The 22623-nt window shown below is 41.8% G+C and overlaps 2 protein-coding genes across 4 annotated transcripts in view; one reads left to right on the top strand and one right to left on the bottom strand.

Moving 5' to 3' along the window:
* LOC112068550 (protein FAM193A) overlaps positions 1 to 6443 on the top strand; it is a 33298-nt gene extending 26855 nt beyond the window's left edge. For both annotated transcript variants that reach the window (XM_024135702.2, XM_024135701.2), the window contains exons 19-23: positions 2638 to 2824; positions 3199 to 3450; positions 3771 to 4659; positions 4833 to 4914; positions 5426 to 6443. In XM_024135702.2, coding sequence (XP_023991470.1) covers positions 2638 to 2824; positions 3199 to 3450; positions 3771 to 4659; positions 4833 to 4914; positions 5426 to 5519 — 1504 coding nt within the window. In that variant the 3' untranslated portion in view covers positions 5520 to 6443. The remainder of the gene's footprint in view (positions 1 to 2637; positions 2825 to 3198; positions 3451 to 3770; positions 4660 to 4832; positions 4915 to 5425) is intronic.
* An 8443-nt stretch (positions 6444 to 14886) lies between these two features.
* LOC112068549 (TNFAIP3-interacting protein 2) lies at positions 14887 to 22351 on the bottom strand. Of its 2 annotated transcripts, none has more exons than XM_024135700.2 (6): positions 21892 to 22351; positions 20497 to 20802; positions 18716 to 18805; positions 17952 to 18287; positions 17500 to 17622; positions 14887 to 15628 (listed from the first exon to the last, which is right to left on the bottom strand). In XM_024135700.2, exons 1-6 carry the CDS (start codon positions 22252 to 22254, stop codon positions 15482 to 15484), a joined length of 1365 nt encoding a protein of 454 aa, XP_023991468.1. In that variant the 5' UTR covers positions 22255 to 22351; the 3' UTR covers positions 14887 to 15481. The 2 variants fall into 2 exon arrangements, with proteins under 2 accessions (XP_023991468.1, XP_070294298.1); XM_070438197.1 differs by having other exon boundaries at positions 15092 to 15628; positions 17500 to 17756.
* Positions 22352 to 22623: the final 272 nt, after the last annotated feature.

The following is a 22623-nucleotide window of genomic DNA, read 5'->3' as shown; positions in this document are numbered from 1 at the left end:
GCGTTCGACTCGCCACGTGCGACATGCATGCACTGATGCAAGCCTCCTAGAGTTAGCGGCAGGCAGACGAGCGCAATATCCACTGTCGTAGTATGAATGAAGTCTCAGCTGGAATGCGAAGCTAACTGAAGTTGGCTAGCTTTATAAAAGCCTGAGTAGATCTAGCTTCCATCGTCGTATATTGTACCACTCTGGAATCGCACTGCTCATCAGATGTGGTGCTACTATCCCTCTCCTTCACACCAAAGTACCGGCCCCGTGAATTCGGTCAGTTCTTTATCATTCTTGTTATTAATTGCACAGCAGATGTAATCACGTCATGCGTGCACCGCATAGTCAAAATCACCTGACTCCCCGATTTTTATTTTAGACTGGGTGGTTTTCAACAGCGGTACTCTCAAAGACTCTTGCTTCTTATCAGCAATATGTTACATGTGCAACAAGGGGTAGTAAAACACCAGTCTATTCAGAAGGCTCCTCTAAGCACCTAGGCTCTTAATGCAGTCCACCTCATTCCAGCCTTTCGAAATAAACTACAGAGAGGGAGTAGTCTATAAATCAGTCAAAACAGTGGAATGACACATCCAGTGCAGTGCTGCAAGACTGCTTTGACAGTACCGATTGGACTGTTTTCTCAGAAAATGCCACACTGGATGAAACTTTAGAGGCTTTGTCTGATTACATACATTTTTGTGAGGATACAGTGGTCCCTTCAAAATAAGCAAAAAGGGTTACATAGAGAAGGGTGAAGGACTATACCAGGATGGAAAGATGAGGGGTACTTGGAAGGGTCTAAAACTTCTCTAGACTACCAACTAAGCACACTGAGCTCAATGTCCATTCAAAAGAACATTCTATTGGGTTTGCCGAGAGTTTGAGCTCTTTTTATTTTAGGTTTGGTAGTCTGGACTTTAGTACTGAGGAGGATGAGCTGTTGTGAAATGTTATCTTTAGCACAAAGGGAAGCTGATTTGGTTATAGAGGAAGTAGATGTTGATAGGGTATTACATCTAATATCAGAAAACAAAGCTACTGCTCCAGATAATTTCTCCAACTTAAATTCTGTCACAAGGAATTGTCAGGTGTGTTCTGTGAGCTGTTCAAACGCTCACTGAGGGAGCATACAGTACCAGCTCTGTAGAAATCATCCATCGTATGCCCAGTACCCAAGAAGAGCCGCTCTGCTGTCCTCAGCGATTACCACCTTTTATTTTTTTATTTAAATGTTTTATTTAACTGGGCAAGTCAGTTAGGAACATTCTTATTTAAAATGACGGCCTACCCCAGCCAAACCCGGACGACGCAGGGACTGCAGTGCCTTAGACGGCTGCGCCTCTCGGGAGCCCTTGTTACGTTAACGCCTGTCATAATGAAACGTTCTGAGTGTTTGGTTCTTTCCCACATACAAAATGAGGTTTGAGACATTGTAGACCCCCTTCAATTTGCCTACAAGCAACGGAGTGGACAAGGTTCTTGTTGCTACTGTACCACACATTGCCAAGTCCTATGCCTAGATGGTGTTTGTGGCCTTTTCCAATGCTTTTAGCAGTATACAGCCATATCTAATGGTCAAACTTTTGAATATGAACCTAAGTCCAAAACTCATTCTGTGGATTTTATATTTTCTGTCAAATAGACCACCGTGGGTGGGATTCATTGGTGAGTGCAGGACAGGGCTCAATCATCTCTCCTGTCCTGTTTACACTATACAGATGACTGTAGGAGCACCTGCCCTGAGAACATACGGTACATAAAATACTCAGATGACACTGCTAATCTTGGCACATCTGATTCGGATGACCTGATTCAGTCCACAAGTTTGACATCTTGTGCTGAAATCTGAATGACCAAAGACCTAATCATAGACTTTGGGAAACAACCATCAAGCTGATTGCTCCAAGTCAATCACCATCGGTACAGTAGTTAATAACAAGCTGAACTTTGGAGCCAACTGTGGGCCAGTGTTATCTAAATATCAATCCAGACTGTACTTCCTTCGTAAACTTAGAAGGCCTAATGTATAAATCTGTTCTAGTCCTTTTACAGATTGTTTTATTGAGCCAGTCTTCACATTTAGTGCTGTTGCCTGGTTTGGCTCCCTCACATGGGCAAGTCATATTACCCTAGAGAGAGTTGTACAGGTCAGTGGTAAGATTGTAGGAAGAAGGTAAAAGGCGCACAGGTAAGCGGGGTAAAGAAATCATTTAGGATCTTACACATCCACTGGACAGCCAATATGCAGTACTGCCATCAGGGTACAGACTCTTTACCTCTTTAAAGCCAAGCGCACTACTAACAGTTTTGTATCAGTACTGCTTTTCAGTGAAAAATGTATTTGTGTGACTTACAGTATGTTTATTGTTTAGCTTGTGTAGCACTGCTCTTTAATGAAATTGATGTTTGTGCCTTACAAATGCTTACAAGGTATATGCAAGATAAATGTATCAGTCATGTGTGAACGTTGTTTATGTTTACTATACATCTTTATCTTATCCGACTTGCCACAATTGGAACCAGTTTATTTGACAGTACAGAAAGTTCAAAATATTTATTGGGTTAACTTCACCTACCGGTATTTCAGCTACTACATATTGGCATGACATTGACATTTTGACCTTGGCGTTTGACCCCTTCTAGTGACCCCGAGTGTGAGGGCCACCGTTGCGAGGGAAACGGGGCGTACGACCACCAGGGCTACGACGGCGAGGAGAGCCAGGACGAGGACAGCTGCTCGGAGCACAGCTCTTCCACCTCCACCTCCACCAACCAGAAGGAAGGGAAGTACTGCGACTGCTGCTACTGCGAGTTCTTCGGCCACGGCGGGGTAAGACATGCACACATGCGCGCACATGCATATACTCGTACTATTATGAGTATATTACTATGTATCAACTTGTGGAATAGTGAGAAACAGAAGTCTGTAATAGTGTTTTATGATGTAGTCTGACATTTTGTGGAATACAGAATCTAAATCTTTACTAGAACGGCCTGTTGGACACTGTCTAGCCAGCAGCTGAACGAGCCTAGTCTGGAGAGATGGCACTTTAAATAGCACTTCTGATTAGGTCCCCAACACATTTTACATTGTATAGCGGAAACTCACCCCAGATAGTATTGGGTGCTCTGATGAATTCAACACACAATTCAACTCAAACTACCAGAATAATCTAAACCCTATTTCCTTGTTTCCTCCCCTAGCCCCCGGCGGCGCCCACCAGCCGCAACTACGCGGAAATGCGCGAGAAGCTGCGCCTAAGGCTGACCAAGCGGAAGGAGGAACAGCCCAAGAGGGAGGAGCAGCCGGCCGTGGTGGAGCGCGACAGTGGTGCCGACGGCATGGAGGACCACCGGCGGGTGGAGGACCTGCTGCAGTTCATCAACAGCGCCAGTGACAACAAGCCTGCCTCCAGCTCCAAGGCTGCAAAGCGGGCCCGCCACAAACAGAAGAAGGTAGTGGTTTAAAGCGTTTTACAACATTTTGTTTGAAGTGTTACCCATTTTTGTTTCGACGACAGTGTCGTGATTTAAAATGTCACTTTGAAAGTAATAGTTCACCCCAACTGACGTCAAAAGTGGTCTACTGATAATCCAGACATGATATGTTTTAGTATTTGATTTTGGGCTGAACTATAACCCTTCAAGTTGTAATTTTAACATTGGTGCTAAGGACTTAGTTCAAATAGGGAGTTGGGTCAAACCAAAGTTGTATTTTTTTGTAACTAAATGAAGTAACGGACCAACTGGATATGAACTGTCTGTGTGTGTCTCAGATGGAGGAGAAGGTGCGTCTGGAGGCGGAGGCCCGCGAGCGGGAGGAGGAGCAGGTGCAGCAGCTCCTGGAGGAGGAGCAACGGCGGCGGGAGGAGGAGGAGGCCCTCCAACGGGAACTCCTCCGCCTGCAAGAGCTGCAGCACCTCCGCTCCGCCAAGAAGAAAAAGGAGAAAGCCAAGGAGCTCGCCGCCCCCGTACCGCAGAACAACCCCCAGCCTCTCAAACAGACGGCCCAGAACGTCCTAGAGAACCTCCGCAACGGCAAGAGCCAGCTCCTGCACAGCCTCATGCGCCTCCCTGGCCACAAGGATCCCAGAGTGGAGCACCGACCCCAGCCCCGGCCTCCCCCCTCACAGCACAGTCCAAAGAACAGCAGGGAGAAAGCCCCTACTCCGGCCCCCTTCACCCCAAATGCCCCCAACTCCCCAACCCCCTTCCTTCTCAACGGCACCTCCGTTGCACCCCAAACGACGGAGGCCAATGGCAAAGCCAAGCCAAAACAGCAGCAGCCAATCAGGCAAACCGCCAGCGAGACAACGATGGTCAAGAAAGCCCCAGAGGCGACCACCACTAACAGTACACCACAACTACCACCAGATGTCAAAGTGACCCGGCCCAGGCTTCCCGCTGAAGACCCGGTCGTCCCTCTGGCACCGGGACCCAGGAAGGAGGAGAGAAACAACGGGAAAAGGCAGCACCATCAGCAGTCGGCGAGCCAGGTGAAAGATGAGAGGAGCCGACCCTTGTTGGAGCCCTCATCACCCCCTGCCTCGCAGACGGAGCAGCCCCTGCAGAACGGCAAACCCCTCAGCGCAGAATCCCCCCAGCCCAAGGCCAAGGCCAAGAAGAACAAGAAGAAGAAGGCTGACAAGACAAACAACTCAATAGGTCAGCATGATATGCTAGGTTATGCTGTGCAGTTTTATTTATCCCTGTAGGATGGTTAGTTTCAGGGCTGCAGAAGTGTTTCAGGCACATACAACATCCAGAGATAATATTGAGACGGGGACATTTACATTTGTTAAGTTGGCATTTTGTGACCGAGTGTTCTCTTATTGCAGATGACGTTTTCTTGCCCAAAGACATTGATCTGGACAGTACTGACATGGACGAGACTGAGAGGGAGGTGGAGTATTTCAAAAGGTACGGGCACTTGACTTGCTTTGCATTGACTACATAAAGCATTTATTTATTTTTTTGAAAAAATTGCTTAAACGATCTGTCCGGAAGCTTAGTTGCAAAGTGTTTAAATTGAATCTAGCTTGAAGTGAAGCTGGATGCTTTATATGCAGAATCTATTATGTGAATCTATTACATTAAATCTATTACATTAAATCCCCAAAAACTATTAAAACAAATGACTTGTATTCCTAAGCTTATGATTATGGGTGTGGAGAGGACTAGGGGTGTACCCCAATAATATCTATTTTCCCCTAAAGTGTGCACTTGTTCACTACTTCCCACAAATGTAAAAGCATTGGATTGGTGGAGTCCTTTCAAATCCGTGAAGGGAAGAGAACAAATGCACACTTTGGGAGGAAGGAAAGATAATTGGTACTTAGCTTGAGCGTAGTTCCCTCCTCCAGATGCCCCTAGTGAAAAGCGTTGCATGGAGTGGATCTTTAACTCCCCATCTCTCTCCCTCCCTTCCCAGGTTCTGCTTGGATTCCGCCAGGCAGACCCGACAACGGCTGTCCATCAACTGGTCCAACTTTAGCTTGAAGAAAGCAACGTTCGCCGCCCACTGATGGGACCTCGCGTAGGACAAAGAAAAAGAGACTGTGGCAGGAAGCAATCAGCACCCCCCCCCCTCCCCATTCAAACTGCTACCACAGACCCCGTCATCCCGTAGCCCTGCTGTGCCCAAATGGCGCACACCCACGCTGCCTTGTTCTTTGTTGCTGTGCGGTTCTACCATGAACCCATCCTCCGGGCTGATCCTCAAGCAGAACTCTGAGAGAGAGAGAAAAAAAAATACATTAAATGACACACACAAAAGAATAATCACAAAATGCTACTTTCTACCTGGTTTTGTTTTTGTTGCTCGTTTGTGTGTTTTTAGTCTGAGGGGCATTTCTCTTGACTTAAAAAGCCATGTTCTGAAATGCATTTTCTTTTTTGCCGGACTCTTAGTCAAAAGATCCTTACTATGTATGCTTTGTGAAAACAGACACACATGGGAAAAAAATTGGAGAAAAAAAAGATATCTGATGAATTAAAGCCTTTCATTCAGTTACTGTGGCTTACTATCCCCTTGTTACCCACGATTCCTAGCACGGCATCTCATTCAGATAACTGACAAGGGAATGAATGGGCATGGTCTGCCATACTCTCCCCTGCCCCCAACAACTCTCACTTGACTGAGAGGAACTTGGCTTAATACTTGACAACGTTCTTTTTTTTATTTTTTCAATTTCATTTAACAAAATCAATAAGTGTACCAGTTACAGTTTTTATTTTGTTTTCTTTCCTATTTTTGACTTGTATCCAGCTTGTATCACAATACTTTCAGAATGAAATTGAAGAAAAGAACAATGCACACTATCAATCTGTTATAGAGTGTATATTGTATTAACACTGAAGCCAAACTGGCTACCTTTTAACATATTGTTAAGTAATATTAAAATCTTATCTTTCTTTTTTGAAAGATGGAATACAGTAGTATGGCAGGATGTGTGTGTCTTGTGTCTGTGCTTATTTCATTGGTGGTGCATCTTTAATGCAGTGGATGGGGGGGTGTATTTAGTTTCATTTAGGAGTATTTTTGTAACTTAAAATGTTCCCCAAATTTATAGAGAAGGTCCATTCTCCCCTTTGTACCTGGATTGTAAATCATATCCATCCGCACATTATACACCGAAATAGATTCTAGAGAGGTGTAGGCTTATTGGTTAAGTAAGAAGATACTGTAGCACTATCATCCCCTCGATACTAAGTGACTTTAACTGTTCACCATTACCTTCTACCCCAAGGTGAGTAATATTTACTGGTTGTGCTTTCAGGGAACGTTTGGCCTATAAAGACATCACTGATGCTTCTCCATTTGGGGTGTGCAGCCACACTAGATGATGGGACGGTGAGTCACCTGGAGGACCGGGTGCTTTCCGGGTTATCCACCACTGATTGTAGTCAGTCAGTCACATGATCAATCGGTAGTGGAGCTATGACTGAGTCCTGTGGGACCCCACGTTCTCATAGCAGTGACTGAAAAGGTAAGGGACTGACTTGACTGTCATATGTCAGTCAGTGGTGAAATATGTGTATGTTATTTGCCCTCAGTCCTCCCAGAAGAACATAAGTTGCTCTGACTCCTCGATGCTCACAGAACCCTGGTGAAAGCGTGGTTGATGAAGGTTTTCCTTTGGAGGGTAAATGGGTGATGTGTGTTTGTGGAATAACGTGGTAGTCTGGTAGAAATGAAGGTCCTAGATGCCTACATACCAAACTAATGTGTGATACTGTTGGCATTGTCTGAGCCTCTTACTATATTTACTCTAAATGTAGTTTTCTGTGGGAACATGCCTTAAGTATTCACACCCCTGACTTTTTCCACATTTAGTTGTTTCGTCCTGAATTTAAAATGTATTAAATTTAGATTTGATTTTGTCACTGGCCTACACACAATATCCCATAATGACAAAGTGGAATAGTTTTTAGAATTTTATTACAAATGAATTAAAAATTAAAAGCTGAAATGTCTTGAGTTAAGTATTCAACCCCTTTTTTATAGAAAGCCTAAAGTACAGGAGTAAAAATGTTCTTAAACAGAGAGTTTAATTGCTGTGATAGACTGAGGATGGATCAACAACATTGTAATTACTCTACGATACTAACCTAATTGACAGAGTGAAAAAAGGGAAGCCTGTACAGAACATGCAAAACATGCATCCTGTTTTCAAGAAGGCACTAAAGTAATACTGCAAAAAATGTGGCAAAGCAATTCACTTTTTGTTAAGTGTTTGGGGTGATTCCATAAACACATTACTGAGTACCACTCTCCATATTTTCAAGCATAGTGGTGGCTGCATCATGTTATGGGCATGCTTGTAATTGTTAAGGACTGGGGAGTTTTTCAGGATAAAAAAGAAACAGAATGGTGCTAGGCTAAATCCTAGAGGAAAACCTGGTTCAGTCTGCTTTCCACCAGACACTGGGAGATGAATTCACTTTTCAGGAGGACAATAACCTAAAACACAAAGCCACATCTACACTGGAGTTGCTTACCAAGAAGACAGTGAATGTTCCTGAGTTAAATCTGCTTGAAAATGTATGGCAAGACTTGAAAATGGTTGTTTAGCAATGATCAACAACCAATTTGACAGAGCTTGAAGAATTTTGAAAAAAAGAATGGGAAAATAATGTACAATCCAGGTGTGCAAAGCTCTTGGAGATTTATCCAGAAAGACTCACAGCTGTAATCGCTGCCTAAGGTGATTCTAACATGTATTGACTCAGGGGTGTGCTAATTTGCAAAAATGTATAAGAACATGTTTTCACCTTGTCATTATGTAGATGGGTAAGAAAAAACAACAATTTAATCAATTTTCAATTAAAGCTGTCACACAACAAAATGGGGAATAAGTCAATGGGTATGAATACTTTCTGAAGGCACTATATGTCCAGTTAACACACCTAAAATAAAAGCAGTGCACATTCATAGGGGTCTCAGGAGGATGTGCTCTTTAAATGACAAACCACCTGATTTTAATCCCCCAATGGCAACCCCCATTCATTTTATTTTCTCTTTCAAATGACACCTACAAAAAGGGAACTTTTTGAGGCTATATGTCATCTTCTAAACTTCCTTTGTCTTTTGTTTAGCATCCTGCCAAGCGCCACAGTGCGTGGTTGAGCAACCCTCGATGTCACATGACACCAAGTGAGATTAATTCAACAGTGCTTGATTATCTGAGCTCATTTCCATATGAATAGATAGACAAACTACTTATTAGGTAGATAAGCTCACTGTTTTACTGTATGAGTGACTGCACATTTACACTAAGGGTTCACACAGGAATGAGGTCACAGTGACACAATAACCAGAATGTACTTCCTGTGAGGCAGACTTGTGTCTGCTACAGTTCAGTTTGGTAACATCAACTTAAAACTGACAGGTATAAGGTTTTATAACTTGTTATAAGCATGTATGAGCCTTTTTGATGTTGTAGTATAAGGATAAAAAATATGTTATGTCAATCTTTGTAGCAAATTTTCAACTGCCTCAAATGACTAATGGACCAGACATGTTTATGACAAGTCTTACAATGCATTATGACCGCATTATAATGCATTGTAAGTAAAGTGTTCTCATGACATTATATACTCATCAAATACAGTTATTTTAGCCCATAAACTTAACTCTTAAAACGACCTACCTCTTTAAAGAGTATCTTAAATAAATCCCACAGCACTTGTCTTTTACTACTTTGATAACTACTTTGTTGAGGGAAAATGTACTTGCTACGATTGTCATATGTTGTCTCACCTAGCTATCTTAAGATTAATGCACTAATGTAAGTCACTCTGGATAAGAGTCTCTGCTAAATGACTAAAATTTTAATCTAAAACAAGTCGGACTGACTTAATCAAACATTTCACGCTGAAGAGGAATTGAGTAACAATGACATTAACAGTAGGACATTCTCCCTTATTGCTTGCTTCCTCATATTTTTCAAGAATCAACTGTTCTTATCACAGATGGGTTTCACAATGAATAGTAACTATTCATACACATTTATCAGATGAAAGAAATGCGGGAAATTTTAATCACGCAGAGAAGTAAAAACAGCATGGATTGAAGAGACAGCCCAGCTGAAATTAGTCATTGTTTATTTCTGTAATGAATAGCTGACCAATTGACTGTCTGCTTTACTGACAGACTGTCTGCCTTACTGACAGTTGTGGCTGCTTTGCGTGATGTATTGTTGTCTCTACCTTCTTGCCCGTTGTGCTGTTGTCTGTGCCCAAAAATGTTTGTACTATGTTTTGTGCTGCTACCATGTTGTTGTCATGTTGTGTTGCTACCATGCTGTGTTCTCATGTGTTGCTGCCATGCTATGTTGTTGTCTTAGGTCTCTCTTTATGTAGTGTTGTGTTGTCTCTCTTGTCGTGATGTGTGTTTTGTCCTTTATTTATATATTTATATATTTTAATTTGATTTTTAATCCCAGCCCCTGTTACCGCAGGATGCCTTTTGCCTTTTGGTAGGCCATCATTATCAATAACAATTTGTTCTTAACTGACTTGCCTAGTTAAATAACGGTTAAATAAAATAAATGCCTGTACAGTGTGTTCGCTATCAGTCACCAATGATGTAAAAATGGACATCTGCTTTTGAGTAAGTGAGGACGTGCAAGAAAATACTACCTGAACCAGACAAGGACATTAACATTTGTTCTGGTATTTGTGAAACATAATTTAAATGACTGTAAATTATGCATTAATACATTGATGAAAGTATTATTTATTTCCTTTTTCAGTAATCCCTCAGCTCATGAAAATGACCATGTTTGAATCATCATATATGCCACTTAGCAGACGCTTTTATCCAAAGCAACTTAGTAATGTATGCATACATTACATATGGGTGGCCACAGGAATCGAAGCCACAACCCTGGCGGTACAATTGCCATGCTCTAACAACTGAGCCATACTGGACCACAAGTATGGGTACATGTATGACATTACTCTGATTCTACATTTTCTATATAAAACCCCCTCAAATTATTTTAAAAACCCTATCTGCATCACTATTACTTTGAAGAAATCTTGACAGTCCTTGGCTTTGGCCTCCGCTTTGGCCTCTATCCCTAGCCAGTGATGGCTGGGGTTAAAAAAGATCATGGTGCCATTGAGTCTTCAGTACACATGGCAGGGCTCTAACTATGACAGGGGCGAGATGCGTTAGGGTTATAAGAGGGTATCAGAACTTTCAGATGGCGGCCTGTAGCTTGTAATAAGTAGGGGGGGGGGGGGGGTCATTGTGGAGTGCCTGAGGCATTGAAGAAACACACCCACCACCCACTTATACTGGGGGGGAACCCCAGTCTTTCCCACATATTATACTTCACAATGGTGTTTTGTACCAGCAAGTGGAAAACCACTCTAAGCGAATGAACTGGCCTTTATAAAATATACAAAACAAAGGAGATTGACAATAATACCAACTACCTCCACCCCCCTATAACTAACAGTGATCTACAGCTACCAAGTATAGAGCTGCCACACTCCACTTTCAAGTGAACCAGTGTGTGTTGGGAATTCCCTTTATGGGAATTTCCCATTATTTTTGGATACACATGAGATTAAAGGCCACATCTATCCATTCTGTAGTCTGTCTAGATAAGTGTCAGGCTAAATTTTCCCATTGCTGATAAAGTGCTAGACAGAGACTGATCTCGTAGACAACTGGTTAATGGAAACCTAGTGGCGCCAGGAACTGTTTTGCCACGTCATCTGACTTGAAATGAATGGATTTGTAAATGTATGTAGTCAGACATTGTTTCTATCAAAAGGTCGCTGAGTACAGCAAAGGGGATTTGTGACACCACATTTTTCCACTCCATAAAGGTGGGCTTTGTGTGTGTGTGTTCACATATAGACCAACCGTGCAGTTGTGTAGGTGTTTGGGGAGGAAATTCCTGTCAACCCCAACCATGGCTTATCTGTCGGCTGTGTGACACTGTGTGACACTATGTGTGTGTGTGTGTGTTCTATGCAACAGTAAAATAAGGATTGCTTTACAAAGCTACAATCTGAAACACAACTAATTGAATTCTTGAATTAAACTTTTCATAGAATCACCCTCTTTTCACTGAATAGATGTAAATGTGTGAGAATGATAAGAACTGGCCCAACCGCATCCATCTTCCCCAGACTGCATATGAGTAGGTGAGCATGCGGAGTGCTATGTCATCTCGAGACTGTGGCTAAGTCTCAAATGACACCCTATTCCCTATTTAGTGTATTATTTTTGAGGGAATAGTGCACTATATAGGGGATAGAGTGCCATTTGGAACACAGTCTGTGACTTGGCTCTTCGGATGACTTTGAAACCTTTGATGGAGTTTCTAACTCTTTCGGCTGCTATAGTCCCTTGACACAATTAGCGAGGCCTTTTTTTGTCAGAGGTCACAATTCCTATAAATGAGGCCCTATTTGCATCTGTACGGCAAGAGTGACCTAGTGTCTGTACTCTACTTCTATATATCAATCAATCAATCAAATGTATTTATAAAGCCCTTCTTACATCAGCTGATGTCACAAAGTGCTGTACTGAAACCCAGCCTAAAACCCCAAACAGCAAGCAATGCAGGTGTTAGCACGGTGGCTAGGGAAAACTCCCTAGAAAGGCCAGAACCTAGGAAGTAACCTAGAGAGGAACCAGGCTATGAGGGGTAGCCAGTCCTCTTCTGGCTGTGCCGGGTGGAGATTATAACATGGCCAAGATGTTCAAATGTTCATAGAAGACCAGCAGGGTCAAATAATAATGATCACAGTGGTTGTAGAGGGTGCAACAGGTCAGCACCTCAGGAGTAAATGTCAGTTGGCTTTTCATAGCCGATCATTCAGAGTATCTCTACTGTTCCTACTGTCTCTTGAGAGTTAAAACAGCAGATCTGGAACAGTTAGCACGTCCGGTGAACAGGTCAGGGTTCCATAGCCGCAGGCAGAACAGTTGAAACTGGAGCAGCAGCACGACTAGGTGGACTGGGGACAGCAAGGAGTCATCAGGCCAGGTAGTCCTGAGGCATGGTCCTAGGGCTCAGGTCCTCTGAGAGAGAGAAAAAAAGAAAGAGAGAAAGAGAGAAAAAGAGAGAGCATACTTAAATTCACACAGGACACCAGATAGACAGGAGAAATACTACAGATATAACAGATTGACCCTAGCCCCCGACATAAACTACTGCAGCATAAATACTGGAGGCAGGATATAGGATATAATCATTAAAGGCTGTTCAGGACACTTTTTTGAGTTTAGAAGTTTAGAGTTTAGAATTCTATTGTGTTATTGTACAATATTACACCACACAATACCTATTACAGACGTAAAACCATATTGTATATACTGTATGTGACACTATAATCCTCCGTAGGCAGTCATAATACACTATCAATATCAGCCATAATACATTAGGCTAAATCGTCAATACAAATATAGAACAAACAAAGGTACAATAAACAAAGTAACATCTATACCTCTTTGAATTGCTAAATAATTAAATTGTGTTCAAATAATACCAGAACACAGAACAGTGTGACATGGATCTGTCTCACTTTCAAGATTGCTATAAACTGGGACTCCAATAACAATGGAGCTCTGCAATATTAAAGCTGATCTACCCACTAAATAAAAACTAAAAACAATGGAGCTTAATGATCCAGTGATCTGCTACTTACACACACACACACACACACCTTGTTTGGTGTTTCATCTGCCTCCCCTTTAAATAACTACTTTCTAACAGGGAATGTCCAGTTCCCTGCGGCCATATTATACCCGTAACAACTGGTCCTGGACTTGTTGTGTTGTTCTGGTCCTGGACTTGTTGTGTTGTAACTCAAAATGATTTGAGAACTAGTCGGAAGACAACTGATCCCAAATCAGAAGTTAGGAGCAGGATGTAACCAGAGCCTCTGTCTCACTGGTCTCTAGTCCACTTGCTGTGTTCACTTCAGCCACACAGGACAGCTGGGAATGTGGAACAGACACACAGGACAGCGTGCCCATTCAGGCTACTCTGGGAAGGGGTTTTCCAAAGTGTGTACAAACACACAGTCAGACAAGGAAGTACACAGTCACACAAATGCACACACACACACATACGCGCACACACAGACACACATCCTGTGGGACCTGAGTCGCAATGGTTTATCTACGGTCAGAGCCCCTCGCTGTCTCACACTGTCACTCCTCCTGACTCTGCACCCCAAACTACTTGACTGGCAGTTATCCACCAAGCAAACTAAGATCCAACAAAAGTTCCTCAAGCTGAGATGTTGTCTGGTTTGTATCACAAACACTCCACATGATTGGTCAAACAACATTTATTTTTATTACAAAAATATCCTTTCAATTAAACAGGTTAAAACAGATCATCACATTTTGATGTTTATAAATCAATGGCTTCTAGAAAAATAAAACTTGTGTCAGTTCGGAGGTCATTTCTCCAAATGTAGTTTCAAATGTCAGATCTGAAATGGCACTTTTTTTAAGGTTGCCATGTTGTGGAGAATTTGTCTCCCACACTGTCTTGTCTTACCAGGATGTGGGAAACATCCTGCTTAGGTGTACCAGGATTCAGACGACACCTCAAAACACGATGGCGATATTCATTTTGACACAGCACTATAAAGATTTGCCAATTTGAAAAAGCCCCACTAATAGCAAATACATATTCAATCATATATAATACTGTGAATACATATTTCCAGGCACAAATATCATAGGTCAACATCTATAGGTTAAATTGAAAATAGATTACTTACTCAAAACGTGAACAACATCAAAATATACAGTACAACAAATAGCACCATGCTAACAACAGACAACGGTATTACAGTATCTTCAACCAGAAAGAAGCTTATGTATTTCAAATCCAATAAATCAAAAAAAGAAATATGTGCATTAACGACTACTTTGGTAAACTGGTTAGGAAAGTGCAACAGGTTAACAATTTGATGCCGGAATATTGAATTGAGGTATGTGACATTCAAATATCGTAATTAACATCCAATTTCCCATCTAGATTTTCTACACACCACGCAATCAACCATCTCCACACAGAAACACACCCATGCGGTATCATGTGATAATTCATATGGATCATGTAGTCAAACATGAGTGGGTTTGCACTGAAAATCGCTTCATCTTGCCAAACCAAAGGTATTACACAAAAAAATATTTTACACTTACTTACTTTTTCCACTGGTATTTATCAGGTATTTACTCGGAAATTATATGGTAACAATGGGTACTTTCTGGTATTTCCTTCAAGGAACTCAACCCATTCAAATGGTGGCCAGTGGTGTTTGTTGTTACGAATCCGAAATAAATAAACAGATAATTCAAAGTCACTACTGTGTTATCATTTTACCATGTAGTATCCTGGTAAATACCTGGTATTTTCTGTACTGTAAAATAAAGTGCTACCGTTATTTCTCCCACTACGACCACCAAGCTAGTACTGACACTCCAACTCTGCATCGATAATTTATTAGATTCTGTCTTTTAACAACCAAAAAGCATGGCAGCGTCTGAAGTCCAGATAGTACCTCCCTGTTTCAGTCCATTTTCTTCCATTTAGTGCCTAATGAACACAACCCAGTTGAACTAGTCAGTTTTCTAAGCTCCCCGGTCCCAACCCTTCTTAGGGTGCATGTAGTGCTTTTTCTTCAGTGCTCAATTATCGTCAGTTAGCGATATTTGTCTTAACACCCCCGTGGGGTGGGAGGGGCAGTAACTCTCAGTAGGGCAAAGTTGCCCCTAGATGTCGGGTCAGTTTAGCATTTTCCCCACTTTATGGTTTGGATTGGGGAACGGAAAATGATCCTATAGCTGTACCTAGGGGAAACTTCACGTCGGAGCTCATAGCCTGACACACTCCATGCAGTGTTTGAGGTACTCCACCGCATGTGTCATCATATGTCATCTTGGGCATTGGAGTTCCGACGAACTCTGGCACTTTGTCCAGGTGGGACTGGGTGCTAATTACAGCTGACGCCCGCTTTTAATTTTTGTCACAGGTGGATTGGCCCTGTTCCTCAGCAGTGATTCGGCCGAGTCAGTGCTCATGCGTGGGGAGATCCGGTGTCCTTTATGGACTCGGCACGTGGAGTTGGCATCTCTAGTAGGGCTCTGAAATAAATGAATGATGATCATGAGTAAAAGTGTTCCTTCCCATAGCCTAACTAGACATAGTAGCACTTTGAGGATAATGTATGAAACACTCCACACAAATAAAATGATCACTATAGCATTATTATTATTTTAGGGAAGTGCTCTTTGTTGTTCCCTAATGTGATAGCTGACCAATCAGCCTGTTACAAAACCTTAGTAAACTTTTTTGACCCGATACAGTGCTATTTTACAGTAAACAAATTGACAACAGAATTTCAGCACGCTTATAGGGAAGGACATTCAACAAGCACAGCACTTACACAAATGACTGACTGTCTAAGAGAAATGGATGATAAAATAATGTGAGGGCTGTTTTGTTAGACTTCAGTACTGATTTTGACATTATCGATCATAGTCTGCTGCTGGAAAAACATATGTGTTATGGCTTTACAACCCCTGCTATATTGTGGATAAAGAGGTACCTGTCTAACAGAACACAGATGTTGTTCTTTAATGGAAAGCTCTCCAACATAATCCAGGTAGAATCAGGAATTCCCCAGGGCAGCTGTGTAGGCCCCTTACTTTTCACAATCTTTACTAATGACATGTAAAACCAGTGTGTATATGTATGCGGATGACTCAACACTATACACGTTAGCTACTACAGCGACTGAAATGACTGCAACACTTAACAAAAAGCTGCAGTGAGTTTCAGAATGGGTGGCAAGGAATAAGTTAGTCCTAAATATTTCTAAAACTAAAAGCATTGTATTTGGGATAAATCATTCACTAAAACCTAAACCTCAACGAAATCTTGTAATGAATAATGTGGAAATTGAGTAAGTTGAGGTGACTAAACTGCTTGGAGTAACCCTGGATTGTAAACTGTTATCGTCAAAACATATTTATACAACAGTAGCTAAGATGGGGAGAAGTCTAAAGCGCTGCTCTTCCTTCTCAACAACACTATCAACAAGGCAGGTCTTACAGGCCTTAGTTTTGTCTCACTTGGACTACTGTTCAGTTGTATGGTCAGGTGCCACAAAGAGGGACTTAGAAAAATTACAATTGGCTAAGAACAGGGTAGCATGGCTGGCCCTTAAATGTACACAGGGAGCTAACATTAATGATATGCATGTCAATCTCTCATGGCTCAAAGTGGAAGAGAGATTTACTTCATCACTACTTGTTTTTGTAAGAAGTGTTGACAAGCTGAATGTACCGAGCTGTCTGTTTAAACTAGTAGCACACAGCTCGGACACCCATGCATACCCCACAAGACATGCCACCAGAGGTCTTTTCACAATCCCAAAGTCCAGAACAGACTATAGGAGGCGCACAGTACTACATAAAGCCATGACTACATGGAACTCTATTCCACATCAGGTAACTGATGCAAGCAGTATAATCAGATTTTAAAAACAAGTCCTTATGGAACAGCGGAGAGTGTGAAGAGACACACACAAAGGTACAGACACACGCATACGCACACAAGAGCTAGCACACCCACTTTACACACACGTACATTGTAATATTGTTGTATTATACATTTTGTATTGTAGATATGTAATAATGTTTTATGATGTACTATTTTATCTTTGCTTTATATGCAATGTAAGTGCCTTAATGTGTTTGGACTCTAGGAAGAGTAGCTGCTGCCTTGGCAACAGCTAATGTGGATCCCTAATAAATACAAATACTGTATCTTATTAGCCGTTAGCGAACTGTATGAAGAACATGTCTGTCGAAACGTCATTGTATCATCAATTCTCAATAAATGGCAAATAGGGGAGGGACATAAAAGCTTCCTTTCATGGCTATTTATTTTACTCCTGTAACATGTTTGTGTGTAATGTATGTTAGTAATGACTATGTGTGTGTGGCCTTACCTGTGCCTGTGTGTGTAGCTGCTCCTGTAGTCGAGATACTTCCTCTTGCAGGTCCTGGATCCTGCCCTGCGCTCTCTCCCTGTCTGCCCGCTCCGACTTAAAGTCATCTGTGTAGATGAGAACCTGTGAAGAAGAGAGGGAAAGGGTGAGGGTGTGTGTGAGAAAGAGAGAGGGATATGTTTCTGATTCAACTGAATAGGGTGGAACTGTATGTGAGAGAGAGGTTTCTGATTCAATGGGGTTTTCTTAAAAGACTGCTGTGTGATGCATGTATTCATGTGTGCGTGTCAGAGAGAAAGAGAAGGAAGAGGGAGAGCAAGAGTGTGGAGACAGAGGGACAAACAGACAGAGAGATAGAAAGAGAAAAATAAAGATAGAGAACGTGAGCGAGACAAGAGAAAGAAAGAGAAATTGAAAGAGAGAGGAGTCAGACGATCCTACACCACACTAACCTGTTGCTCTAGCATCTGGATGCGGTCCTTGTATCGTCTCATGCTCTCATCCAGCTCTCTCCCCAACCTCCCACAGTCCCCCAACTTCTCCTCCAGTAGGCCGTTGAGCCTGGCTATCTCCTGCTGGAGCAACCCAGCTTTGGCTGAGGCCAACCCTGGGAACAAGCCCAGGCCAGGCTCTTGTGTAGGTCCGTGCCCTAACCTATGCCCCACACCTGGATCAGGGCTGGAGGAAACAGCCAGGGCACTAGACTCATTCAGCTTCTGACACAGGTACCTCACATACTGTTCCCTGCTCGAGTCATACTTTTGCCATTTGGAGTTTAGACCTTCCACCTGGGAAAATTAAGGAGGGAGAGAGGGAGGGGAAGAGGGAGACATTAGTCACAAACATGTACACACACTTGTGCACACACAGCTTCACACAAACACACACACAGAAGGCTGTTCAACTTTGGTTCTGATAGCCCATATGCTATGACAATGTTGGATAACTACAGTCTGCAAAAACACTACTGTAATTACTTCAGTATATGTGTACTACAGTTTCTTTACTATAGTATTCATACTTTAATAAACTGTAAATAGTACAGTATACTACAGTCATGTATATTCAATACTACAGTATTCAGACTAAAGTCTGCAAAAACACTGCTGTGCATACTACAGTAAAGTCTACAAAAACACTACAGTGAATACCATAGTATATTATAGTATTTTTTCATGTGGGTAGAATGGGGTTTCTACAGTGTGTTCCTGCTTACATATGCCACTCTTTGCGTTAGCTTTTGGTTCTCTTCTTGGAGTTTGCTGACTCGAATGTCAACGCGACCAGCTTCCGTATAATCCAATATCTGACCATGAAAAGAGGAAACAAGAGCTCAAAATGATACTATCCATTTAGAAATCCAACAGAAACAAACACAAATAACTTGGCTGAAAAGCACATAATGGCAGAGACAGAGATGCCAAATGCTTTAGTACACACACTTCTCTTTCATTGCTTTCATTTTTAGTTTTGAAAGACAGTTACAGTGAATAAGCTCTTCCCAGTGAGCACAAGACATTGAAAATACATAATTTGCTGATGGGGTTGTAGCTCGGATGTAGCTACTGCTGTTCTCCTCTCTCAGTTGGAGTTTAGTGCTTGCAACCACAGGATTGTGGGCTTTTGGGTTCGATTCCCGCATAGGCCACATATACTGAATATAACATTCAGTATATACACAGTTTGTGGATATGAGTTAGCTCTTTACACTCGTACCCGTCTACAGGTTCAAAATAGCAGATTTAGGTGATGATAAATGCCTAAATTGGAACGCAGTGGCTGTACAGTAACATGCTATATGTGAAGTCAAAACGCAAGGTCTCTGCTTCCCAGCGCAGTACTGGTTTTGACTGAACTTGCACACCGCGCGTGACAATAAGTTACCCACATCTCTCCCGCAAATGTTGTTGTCTGAGTGAGGGAAATGCTGTAAATGAAGAGGACTCGATGTATTTTGAAAGATGAGACATTGAGGATTATACTACCACTTTGATGTCACACGAGCAAGCCAAACACCCCTTAGTTCAAATGTGCACTTCCCAATGCCATATCATAAAACTCATGTAATATACAGTGCCAACGATTATGATCACAATGCTTGATGTGCAGTTACAAGATGACATGGCGTATTGTGCCGAAATTGGGCAGGGAACACGCATCTGAATGCCCTCGTGATTCTATTATAGTCGCACCAAAATGACTATTTGCTTCTCTGAATTGCCTAACACTGTAAGATTGTATTTCGTAACTTAGCTAGCAATAGAACACGCTTTCAAATTATGCCCACCTGACCAGATTGCGATTTATAATGGACTATTTTTGAATGTACAATTACGTAGGAACTGTGCACACTTTGGAGAGGTGTGTTGCCACATGGAGACACCAGTTAGACCTCTCACATGTCATTTCTTTGTCTTATGTTGCACCTACCCCAAATTTACCATGAATGTTCTTATCATGTTACTGAATGTATCCAGAGCATTTTCAGATTTCGTATTCAACAACTGCGGCAAAAAGTACAGTAAATGTAAAACGCACATAAAATCAACAGTGTAATGTTTGGATTCAGTCTTGTGTCAGATTAACTGTTTTGTCCTCACCCTTTAGTCTAATATTTTTTTTCTCCCATAATCTCCAAACTGTTCCCCTTTGATTGCTACCATGGTTATGCATGTGCTTTCCATATTTCTTCTGTAAGAAACATTTCAATTTAGCCCTATCTATATAGGCCAATTCCCACGAGTGTAAGGGGTTAACTATAATTTGCCTTGGATAAAAGTGCTTGATAACTATGCTATTACGCACTTATTATAAACTGGGTGAATTGAGCCCTGAATGCTGATAGCAATAGCAATAAGGCACCTCTGGGGTTTGTGGTATATGGCCAATTAACCACGGCTAAGGGCTGTGTCCAGAACTGCCCTTAGCCGTGGTATATTGGCCATATACCACATCTCCTCGGGCCTTATTGCTTAATTATACAACCTTCATACACACCTCTTTTGCCTTCTGCTGCATTTTCACCTCCTCCGTCACTCTCTCTCCTCCCTTCTTCTCTCTCTCTAGTCGGCTCAGTAACTCCTGACACACCCTGACTGTGGCTCCCAGTTGGCCCCGGAGCTGGTCGGCCTCTCCAGCCAGCGAGGTGCACAGGACGGCACGGGTGGCCTGGGCACGGTCCCTCTCGGCCAGGGCAGAGCGGAGCCTCTGGATATCCTGGTCCTTCTCGTGGTCTGGTTGACGGGTCACACTCTCCAGCTCTCGCTCCATCTCCCTCAGCAGTTGTTGCAACCTCTGTATCTCCTTCAGGGGTGGGAGAAAATAATAGAATATGCTTCAGTGTCAAATGTGTGTCAAATGCAAAAGATACTTTAAAAAACTATTAATGGACAATATAGTTTTTTGGAATGTTTTATTGTATTGAATTGTGACTTTTATCTGGCACAGATGTGTATGTTTTGTGAAGTTAAGGCGAAACAACACTGGCACCTGCACCGCTGCAGTTGTACACATTGAAATGGAAAAAGAGAGGTTTTTGCTATAGCAACATCCTCTCTGTACTGCAAGGTGGTTTTGAAGCAGGGACATTTTTATCAAGCCTGGTTGGCAAGTTTGGTGGTAGGTTTGGCCTACACTAATAGTCTTCCCAATAGACCTCAGTTGTGAACTAGTGTAGGGTTAGGGTTATCTCAAATGGTGTAGGCTAGTGGCTATTTTCAGAGAAGACCATTTACGGTAGGCCTAAACTACACTGCTTTCATAATGTGCAAATTGAAAATGAAAGAAAGAAACAAGCAATATTGTACTTGCCAGTACAAGCAATATTACTCTCAGTACATGTCGCAAGTGTACCTCAGTTTATATTTTGTTTTTATTGCTACTATGGTGTGTTTCGTGTGTATGCTTTGAAAGTAAATGTGTATATCTACATGTTACCTCTTGGTGGGTTGGGGAGAAAAGATAAGCAATTCTAGTTAAATTTGTCTTTTGTTTCTGTTAGTCTTTAGTGACATGGATAGAAGTACAGTCTGCTGTCATTCTGATCTAAGAATATTACTCCTGCTTATTATGAAGAAAAAATACATCTGTTTAACTTTGTATACTAAAGGTGTGTTTAGAATTATTTTTGTTGTATTAATGCTATTTAATCTCTCCTCAGACTAATATTATTCTGTTTGTCCTGTGGGTACCTTTGCCACTGTTCCACCCATTGTGTGTTGCGCTGTCATGGTGTATTTATGTCCTAAAGGATACTTGCAGAGCTGACTTTGAAATTAAGTAGGGCTATAACCTAATATTAAAAAGCACAACTATGTTTCACAGGGTTAGCCTAAACATTAAATGCACCTGATACACATTAAGAACACATAACATACAGTAAATTCTACTCACTTGTTGGCTCAACTCTGCTTGCTGAACCGCATTCATTTCTGTGTCTTTCAATTTTTGCTTCAGTTTGCAGATTTCTTTGCATAAACTTTCCAGCAAAGATTCGGCCGGTGCTATGACAACAGGGTCATACCCTTCCACATTGATACAGGTATTTTCGTATTTGCCTAACCTAGCCTTCAAATCTGCGATTAAATTGTCCCTTTTCTTGATTTTCTTACTTAATGTGTCAATCTCCAGCCGAGTTTCGTGGTAGAAAGTAGTCAATGTATGGCAGCTCCGTATTTTTGATTTCAGCGTATCATTATCCAAATCGACATCCATCGTGTTCCTTATTCCAGTCATGTTCCTTATTCCAGAGGTCATTTATCACTGTTTATCATTTATCTGACAGATGAGATGGGGAAAAATCTTCAATATTCCATCAGCTTCTGAAATTATTCTGTTTATTAGTTCGATAGAGTTTGTGTTCGTAGGTTTTGCAACATGTCTTCAAGATTAGACTGAGGAGGATGTCAACTATGTAGCCTAAAGGATGTGGCTCATCTGAATTTGGAAATATATAATTCCGACAATTACAGGGGATTTCCAAGCGGGACTTCCCCTACACAATAGGTGGATTTTTCTTGTACTTTACTTTTTAACAACGTCGGGTAAATTGACAACTCCTTTCCGAGTTGATCAATCATCCATTCCAGTAACAATCTAAATGATATGCTTTCGTTCCTTAATAAA

The sequence above is a fragment of the Salvelinus sp. IW2-2015 genome, unplaced genomic scaffold (genome assembly GCF_002910315.2).
Source record: "Salvelinus sp. IW2-2015 unplaced genomic scaffold, ASM291031v2 Un_scaffold563, whole genome shotgun sequence".
Lineage (NCBI taxonomy): Eukaryota > Metazoa > Chordata > Actinopteri > Salmoniformes > Salmonidae > Salvelinus > Salvelinus sp. IW2-2015.
The sequence above is the reverse complement of the archived record's forward strand: the minus strand, read 5'-3'. Positions and strand labels throughout refer to the sequence as shown.